Raw genomic sequence first — 9,337 nt, 5'->3', positions numbered from 1 at the left:
GCGTTCGGCAACGCTTTGGGGTCGGCCGACGGCGGGTATTGCCCCTCTCCCTTCCGTGCATCCCTTCCCAGTCCCCGGGTTGGTTTGGATCTTGCCGGATCCACCTCCGGTGTGTTCTGGTGGAGCAGATCGGTGTCCGGGGGAAACCTTGGCAGCCTTAGGCTGACTGGCAGCGGCGACGCCGATTTTTGGCGCCGCTTTCCTCCTTGGGGGCGTTGCTGAGGGCACCATCTCTCCTCTCCAACCCTTGTCCGGGTGAAAGCCCAAGATCCGATGCGGATCGGGCGTCGGCGGCGCCTTAGGCACCGTAACCTTCCTGGAGGCGACGCCAAGGATATTGGGATCGGTTGGAAGGGTCTGCAGGTGAGGGGTGGGGGTGTGCTGCCTCCCTTCGGTGGAGCGGTGTTTCATTCTACATATTCTTGGCGGCGGCTCTTGGCGGCATGGAGCAGCGGAGGCTGGGCGTCAGATGTGTGGTGACGGACACGCGCAGGAGGTCGACGCTGTCTGGCGTCGTGGTGGCGTCGGCGGCAGCGAGACCAGGCAAGGCTGTTACAACAGTATAACTCTGAAGATGGATATGTGGTAGGTGGTTGTGGCGGCCTCATACCCGGCGGGCGGCCTGGTTGAGGAGCACGCCGGACTGGTGGGTGCCCATACCCGGCAGGCGTCCAGGTTGGGACCTCAGGTCTTAGATGTTAGGTTTGGCTGCGAGGTCTGTTTGGTATTAGGCCCAGACCATCAGCGCCCCTTCATCAGTTAGATAGGAGTAGCGACAGAGGTTGCGAAGATGGTGGCTTTGGTCTTACTGTTGTACGACTTTGTAAGGTTTTGTGCTAATAATTAATAAAGTGGCCGTATGCATCGACCAGATGCAGAGGCCGGGGGTATTCCTCCTTTTCGAAAAAAAAAAATGTGTGCGCGCGTGCCGGTGCGCGGGTGAGGGAGGCAAAGCGCGGGAGTTCAGAATTAGGGGCTCAGCTCAGTGGTGCAGAATCTTTGACCATCAATGCCGTGCCCTGGCCCTTGCACGACGAGGGTTTAACTTACTGTATTTCAGTTAATTGAGCAAGCGGTTCTTATCTAAAACAGGATCAAAGCACCGTACTGCAGCGGGCACCGAATGTAATCGTGGTAAAATCTTTCGGCGATCTCTGCTCAGCAAAGACGGCCATGATGGAGGAGCATCGGCTAATTATCACGCCAGATTCGCCACGGATCACAGATTTTTAACGCGTGGAGAGGTAGTAGTAGTAGTACTCTGCGGGGGCGCAGAGCGAGTAAATATTACTGCCGCACTGTCACCGTCGCGCACAGAAATGGGAGTGAGACGCAATGATGTTACTGCCGCCGCGCTGAAACTTACTGTACCTACCTACTACCTCGTGTCCTGCCTCTTCTCTCCGTCGTTCCACGGTAAAGGGAAACGCGTTCTGCCAATTTACCACAGCGGTAACAGATCGCCAGCCCTTCTCCATCTCTCTCCCCTCGGCGACCCATACACAGGTGATCAGATCGGCACTGCTCCGTCGCGATTCAAGGCCCCTCCCCGAGTCCTCGTCTCCGGCAGCCCTGAGACATCTTTCCGGTGATGTGAGCGAAGAGCAAGCGCTTTTCGCTCACCCTGCTGTACCGAATGAGCAGTGCATTGCATCTGCTTTAACCCATCGCCACTGCCAGTGTCAGTGCCTGCTCATGCTCATGCTCATGCTCAATAATAAACGTACCTCCGCGCAGCTCCTCCACGTGCCCGTGCCGTGCCACGCTCGCGTCGCGCGCGCGCGCAGCTCAGTGTTCACTCTTCAGTGCTCACCCCCGCCTCTCGCGTCGCAGCTGGCTCACGCGCCCACGCCACCTTTGCTCCCGCGCGCTTGTTTGAGGCGAGCGGAGCACTGACTTGGCGGCGTCGGGGGCGGGCAATGCCGTCGCGGGCGAGGGCGTAGCGCAGGATGGGGTGCCGGAGCTCGCGGCTGGACGCGGCGGACGTGTCCCCCGTGGCCGCGCTCTGCCGGGAGCGCCGCGACCTGATGCTCGCGGCGGGCGACCGCCGCGCCGTGCTCGCGGCCGCGCACGCCGCCTACTTCCGCGCGCTCCCGCGGGTGGCCGACGCGCTCGCGCGCTTCGCGCACGAGCACCACGCCGCCTCGCCGCCCGGGTCGCCCGTGCTCACGCTGCCCCCCTCCGACCACGACGAGCCCAAGAAGCCCAGCGCCTCCAGCTCCACCCCGCACACCGACTCCGGCCACTCCCACATCCACTTCCACTCCGACGCCTCCGACTCTGATCCCGACTCCGCCGACGACTGCGCTTGCGATGCCCCCGGGCACGGGCACGGCGCCCGCGGCGGTGTCAGTGGCCGCGGCGAGATCCCGCCGCCGGCCGGAGTGCCCCAGCAGCGTCACATCCCAGAGCCTGCAGCGGTCAGCCCGGCCATGCCATGGCAGGGCAGGCCCGCGATGCCGTGGGGCGGCATGCCCCAAATGCCGTGGGACGGCAGGCCCGAGATGCCATGGGCGCAGGCCTCCTACGACGCCTACCCTTCTTCGTTCCCAATCCCAGATGTCGCAATCCCGAATGCCTACTACATGAAGGCCAGTTCGGCCACGGCGAACACGGTGTACCAAGAACCATACGGCTACAGCAACTTCGCCACCAATGTGCCTTCTTCTTACATGGGGTACGAATACGGGTACAACAACCCAATGTACGGCGTGCCGGAGGGGGGCCAGCCGGCGGAGCATCGTGGCCGGGAGGCGGCGGCTCCGGCTCCGGCGCCGCCGCCACCGATGCCGATGCCGGAAGCGTCGCCGTGGGATTTCTTCAACCCGTTCGACTCCTACAACCAGGACCTTCCACACTACAATCAAAAGGGGTTTGCTCCGGACGGGTCGTTCTCCAGCAGCCCCAACTCCAGCGAGGTGAGGGAAAGGGAGGGGATCCCGGAGCTGGAGGAGGAGACGGAACACGAGTCGTCGATGAGGGAGTCGCTGAAGGCGAGGAAGGCGGTGGAGAGCACGGCGTCGAACCGGATCGACAATGTGGATGTCAGTGCCAAGGTGAAGGTGTCAATGGAGCACACCGAGTGCGAGATTGACAGCGTCGTCAGTGCTTCGGTTCTCGACTCAGGGGAGGGGAGCGTCTGTAGCTGTGACTGTGACAACGCCAATGCTGGAGGAGGAGGGGCAGCGCCGGCTGGCGATGATCCGGCGAAGGTGAAGAGGGTAAGCTCAGAGGAGCACTCTTCCATGGTGGTCGGTGAGAATGCGCCGCTGCCGAGCTTTGGGACGAGGGATGTTGCAGAGATTGTGGAGGAGATCAAGGAGCAGTTCAACTCCGCCGTCGCCTGTGGAGATGATGTTGCCAGGATCCTCGAGGTCGGGAGCATTCGGTACAGACCGCGGAGTACGATCTTGAAATGTGAGTATACCTACTTCTCTTTTCAATTGATTGTACAGACATGCTCAATTGCTATGAGCTTATGACACTGAAAGTATACTCTGAAGTCCTAACAGCGTCAGACCCTAATGCAAGCTCAAGTCACTAATGTTTTTTTCTTTCTAAATTGATTTATGTGATATAGTATTATGTATGTTTCTTCTGATCATAATGATCTGACAACAGCTGTTCTTGCTCACTTTGTCTGCATTTTTCAGTGATATATTTCTTAATAGGTTAGCTAACTTGGCCATTCCCTTGACGCAGTGATAGTTTCACGGATGATGGGAACCTTTGCCTTGTTGTTCTCTGAACCTCCGGTGAAGAATGCGGAGCAATCAACAGTTGGTTCATCCAACAGAACTCAGAATTCAAGTAAAAGAATCGATAGTACCAGCGGTGTTGAGATTAATACCCTGTCTTCTATAATGGACAGATTGTATGTGTGGGAGAAAAGACTTCACAAGGAGATTATGGTATGCTACTCTTCATTATAGAAAGTGTGCCTTAATTCCTGCTGTCATGATTCCGACAATGATCAACTCTTAGAAGTTCAAAGCCTGATAGTGTTCTCAAACTCGACGTAATATTCTCCATCTGTGGAACTCGTATGCTCTGAAATGCATTGATTGACTCATATGCACAAAATTGGGGCTTTATTAATTTTATCTCTATCTATGAAGTGGCACTTTCATTTTTCATGCGTTTTTTTGTAAGCATCTTATTAGCATTTTTCCTTGAATTTTGTTAGGAGGAAGAAAAGTTGAGGATTACATATGACAAAGAATGGAAGCGCCTTAAAGAGTTGGATGAGAGTGGTGCAGAACCGTATAAAATTGATTCCACACGGGCCTCAATAAGGACACTGCTCACCAGAATCAATATTGCAATGAGATCAGCCAAAGTTATTTCTAGGAGAATCCACATACTACGGGATGATGAGCTACATCCGCACCTTGTTAAGCTCATTCAGGGGTATGTGAAGTCTAGTTCAACTGTTTTATCCTATTGAGTTGATCTTGAAATGGTTGAAATTCCAAGCATTTATTATTTCTGTGAAATTGTTAGGATGACATTCATTAGTGTTTTTTTTTTCAGTCGTAAGGAACATTGTTGCCCTTGCTTAAACCATGCTACAATGTGTTAATATCATGTCCAATATTACAACAGTTTTAATACATTTTTTTTATGAGAACCATCGCAACATTACCTATGATTAGCTACTTTTAGGATGTGTTTATAATCACAGTTTAATTGAATAAAATTCTGATTGCGCCACTAAACTAAGTTTCAGTTAGGGCATCCTAAAGTTTGGTTATCTTGTTTTGTTTTGAGCAGGGCACTTGTCATGCAAACAGATATGGCCTTGGCCTCTTATGTGACTTGCTTTAATAAAACAAAAGATTCCCTGGCCGATAGCTATTGCCTCAAACAGTATTTTTTGCTCATTTATATCTTGCAAAGATTCTTGATCTCCTGCTATATTGCAAGATAAGATTTTTCAGGGGACTGACCATAAATTGTTGTCATTATGGTGCAGGCATGTTAGAATGTGGAAATTCATTCTTGAGTGCCACAGGAAGCAATTTCACTCCATACTTGAAACTAAATCTCATATTCTCATTCCTAAGAATGGACCAGAAAGAAACTCCTCCAAGGTTACACTGGAACTAGAAATGGAACTTCTGAACTGGTGTTCCTGTTTCAGAAACTGGATCACATCCCAAAAGGCGTATATCGAAACACTCAATGGCTGGTTACTCAAATGGCTTCCTCAGGAAAAGGAGGAAACGTCCGACGGCATCGCGCCGTTCTCTCCTGGTAGACTTGGAGCTCCTGGCGTGTTCATCACAGCAAATGATTGGTGTCAGACCATGAAAAGGATACCAGAAGGCGCTGTCGTGGATGCGATGGAGGCTTTTGCTGTTAATGTGCACATATTATGGGAGCGACAAGACGAAGCGCATCAGCAGAAGATGAAAACTGACTATTTATCTAGAGATTTCTCAAAGAGGCTCAAATCTCACCAAAAGGATCAAGTCTTGCCTGGGCATCCTAAAGCTGGTAAGGCAGTTTTACCTGACGGCGACAATGGCAGGGCGGTAGATAGCCGCATGGTAGCTTTGGATGCATTGCATACAAGATTGGATGAGCAGAGAGCTAGGCATGAGGAGACTGTGAGAGAAATCCAAGAGTCAAGTGCAACTGACCTGAAAGCAGGCCTGGCTCCAATATTTGAAGCGTTGGAGTCTTTTACTCAAGAGACACTGAAAGGTTATGAGAATGTAAGGGTTCCAGACAGTGGTATAGCCTGATTTCAAGGTCTTCTTCCTTTTGGTTCTGAATGAAGGTCTGTACAATGAGAAGAGATGATCTCAGGAGTCAGTGGTAATAAGATATGCCAATCACAATATCGTTGTACCGAACGTGATCCAGAAATGATTGCAGCTGATTCCGAACAAACACTGGGGCAGTTTCCTCATTAGCTATTGCTGCTTCTACCCAATGATCTGCCATGAGCCAGGAGTGAATTTGGTTGGAGCGCCTCAAAGGAGGGCCAGGAAATTTTGTAGCCATTTCAGCTTGTGTACATATATTAGTTCAGTTAGTGATTATGCAGAATAGATTATTGTTTCTGTAGAATTTGGCTTGTACATTGTAACAGCTGTATTTATGCGCTGGTCTCCACTAAAAAAAAAATGCGCTACTGAATGCAGATGTTCTCCGCCTTCTGCTCTGTGGTGTTGTCTCCTTGGAGTTTGATGTTTCAGTAAAGTTGACTAAAAAATTGTCTCCTTAGAGCAAGAAGAAGGTCGAGGGAGAAGAGAATTTTCTCAAATATATCACTGATTTTTATAAAAAACTTATTTGGACAGACCGATGGATCTTCTATTTCCTTAAACATTCAAGAGGCTCAGAAAATCTCTGGCCGGATGCCGAGATGTTGATTGAGCCTTTTCCCATGGAGAAGTTACACTGTAGTTTTCTCAATGGAAAGAACAAATAAAGTCCTGGTCCAGATGGACTCCCTGTTAACTTTTATCAAACAATTTTAAGATGTTGTTAAGTGGGATTTGAAAGGATCATAAAGAAAATTTAGATATTAATAACTTAAAAATCACCTTAGTTTCAAAAACCAAGGATGCTAAGCAAATATACAGAAGTTTAGTCCACTTTGTCTATTAAATGTGATTTTTACAATCATTATTAAGGTCCTAATGAACATGCTTAGTAAGGTAGACATGGAGTTAATCCCATCAGACCCAAACTGCATTTATTAAAGGTAGATATATCATGGAAGAGGTGGTTGTGCTGCAGGAGGCCTTAACTCTATCCGCCATAGGAAATAGAGTGCTTTGCTTTTTAAGGTTGACTTTGAAATGACTTATGATAAGATCAAATGGCGTTTTGTGCATCAAATACTGAAGGTTAAAAACTTTCATGACCTACTATAGTTATGGCTCAGAGCTAACTTGGGAGGAGAAAAATTCTCTTGTCTCATTTGTTAATAATGTTGAGACTTAAAATCAATTATGATATTAGCCAAAATTATAGTGGATACGTGCCACTAGTTCACGTGTTGAGCGATGGTAACATCCATGCAAATAGCATGGTAAGATTTTTTACTATTGTGTCACTAATCCATCTTTTGCATACATTCTTCTTAAGCAAAACTACATTGCTAACTATGTTACTATTATGTTCTTCAACAGAAGCTCCCGAAGGATGTTGTGCCTCAGTTGATGTATACCAAAGGTCAGATGAGTATTATTAGCTTACGGCCAAGTTCGCTGGTGGCTTTCCAAAGTGCATACTCGACTTCGCCAACAAATGAAGGCCTCAAAATCAAAGGATGAAGAGAAGTAATGAATGCGCACAGGCAACCAATTGGAGATGGCATGGATGCGCGCAAATCATAAATGGGAGACAGGTGGATCTCTATTCTCCATAATGGAGATGGAGGGGTTTACCTGTTTTATTCTATTTTACCTAAGAGAGAGGAGTAGGTCCTAGCTAGTACTTGTCATGTGCTAGAATGATGATGAGTTATTTACCTAGGATGATAATAATTAGCTAGTGTTGGTTAACTTGTCATCCCATTGTTAGAGTGTGGGAATGTATGGAGGCTTTTCAGGGCGTCTGCATTCTGGACCGTCGGATTGAGCTTCCAAAAGAATCCTGGCCGTCAGATCTGCCGTGATGTGACTAGCAATGAATAGTGCCTCTCTTTTGTCAAACGTTCTACCTTCTTGCCTCTCCATGACATGCGGGACCCGGAAGGGGTGGGCCACCGCTGTCATAGACTGTGGAAGCGGGTGTGGCCTGTGCTGGTTTTAATGGGCGTGGGGGTCTGATACGTCCATTTTGCATCATGTTTTCCTACTGTTATTTATAATGTTTTTATGCATAATAATGCTTTTGGGAGCAATTCTAATGCCTTTTCTATCATAATTTTACAAGGTTCACATAAAGAGGGAGAATACCGACAACTGGAATTCTGGACCTGAAAAAGCACGTCAGAGCTACCTATTCCGCACAACTCCAAATAAGCTGAAACTTCACGAAGATTTTTTATGGATTATTTAAGAATTATTAGAGCAAATAACTACCAGAGGAGGCCCACTATGTGGGCACAACCCACCTGGGCGCGCTAGAGAGCCCAGGCGCGCCCTAGTGGGGTGTGCCCTCCTCGGCCCACCTCCGGTGCCCCTCTTCTGGTATATAAGTCATTTTGACCTAGGAAAAATAAGAAGAGGACTTTCGGGACGCAACGCCGCTGTCTTGAGGCGGAACTTGGGCAGGAGCACTTTTGCCCTCTGGCGGAGCGATTCCGCTGGGGGAACTTCCCTCCCTGAGGGGGAAATTATCTGTTGGAAATATGCCCTAGAGGCAATAATAAATTAGTTATTATTATTATATTTCCTTGTTCATGATAATCGTTTATTATCCATGCTATAATTGTATTGATAGGAAACTCAGATACATGTGTGGGTACATAGACAACACCATGTCCCTAGTAAGCCTCTAATTAACTAGCTCGTTGATCAATAGATGGTTACGGTTTCCTGACCATGGACATTGGATGTCGTTGATAACAAGATCACATCATTAGGAGAATGATGTGATGGACAAGACCCAATCCTAAGCCTAGCACAAAGATCATGTAGTTCGTATGCTAAAGCTTTTCTAATGTCAAGTATCATTTCCTTAGTCCATGAGATTGTGCAACTCCCGGATACCGTAGGAATGCTTTGGGTGTACCAAACGTCACAACGTAACTGAGTGGCTATAAAGGTGCACTACGGGTATCCCCGAAAGTGTCTGTTGGGTTGGCACGAATCGAGACTGGGATTTGTCACTCCGTGTAACGGAGAGGTATCTTTGGGCCCACTCGGTAGGACATCATCATAAAATGCACAATGTGACCAAGGGGTTGATCACGGGATGATGTGTTACGGAACGAGTAAAGAGACTTGCCGGTAACGAGATTGAACAAGGTATCGGCATACCGACGATCAAATCTCGGGCAAGTACAATACCGCTAGACAAAGGGAATTGTATACGGGATTGATTAAGTCCTTGACATCGTGGTTCATCTGATGAGATCATCGTGGAACATGTGGGAGCCAACATGGGTATCCAGATCCCGCTGTTGGTTATTGACCGGAGAACGTCTCGGTCATGTCTGCATGGTTCCCGAACCCGTAGGGTCTACACACTTAAGGTTCAATGCCGCTAGGGTTATAGGGAATAGATATACGTGGTTACCGAATGTTGTTCGGAGTCCCGGATGAGATCCAGGACGTCACGAGGAGTTCCGGAATGGTCCGGAGGTAAATATTTATATATGGGAAGTCCTGTTTTAGTCATCGGAAAAGTTTCGGGTGTTATCGGTAATGTT

General features: G+C 48.8%; 1 protein-coding gene across 1 annotated transcript; it reads left to right on the top strand.

The window, feature by feature from the left end:
• The first annotated feature begins 1,949 nt into the window (after positions 1 to 1,949).
• On the top strand, positions 1,950 to 6,170 carry LOC119350513 (protein ALTERED PHOSPHATE STARVATION RESPONSE 1-like). The gene is made up of 4 exons (XM_037618309.1): positions 1,950 to 3,417; positions 3,703 to 3,911; positions 4,187 to 4,410; positions 4,976 to 6,170. The coding sequence occupies exons 1-4, from the start codon at positions 1,950 to 1,952 to the stop codon at positions 5,748 to 5,750; spliced, it is 2,676 nt and encodes an 891-aa protein (XP_037474206.1). The 3' UTR covers positions 5,751 to 6,170.
• The last annotated feature ends 3,167 nt before the right edge of the window (positions 6,171 to 9,337 follow it).

Source organism: Triticum dicoccoides, chromosome 1B, assembly GCF_002162155.2.
Source record: "Triticum dicoccoides isolate Atlit2015 ecotype Zavitan chromosome 1B, WEW_v2.0, whole genome shotgun sequence".
NCBI classification, from domain to species: domain Eukaryota; kingdom Viridiplantae; phylum Streptophyta; class Magnoliopsida; order Poales; family Poaceae; genus Triticum; species Triticum dicoccoides.
The sequence above is the reverse complement of the archived record's forward strand: the minus strand, read 5'-3'. Positions and strand labels throughout refer to the sequence as shown.

What these genes read in the sequence shown, in the direction of transcription:
- LOC119350513 (XM_037618309.1), top strand. Translation starts at nt 1,950, where the DNA reads ATGGGGTGCCGGAGCTCGCGGCTGGACGCGGCGGACGTGTCCCCCGTG. An exon ending in GCGGAGTACGATCTTGAAAT is followed by an intron (nt 3,418 to 3,702) that starts GTGAGTATACCT and finishes CCCTTGACGCAG; the next exon opens with TGATAGTTTCACGGATGATG. An exon ending in CTTGTTAAGCTCATTCAGGG is followed by an intron (nt 4,411 to 4,975) that starts GTATGTGAAGTC and finishes ATTATGGTGCAG; the next exon opens with GCATGTTAGAATGTGGAAAT.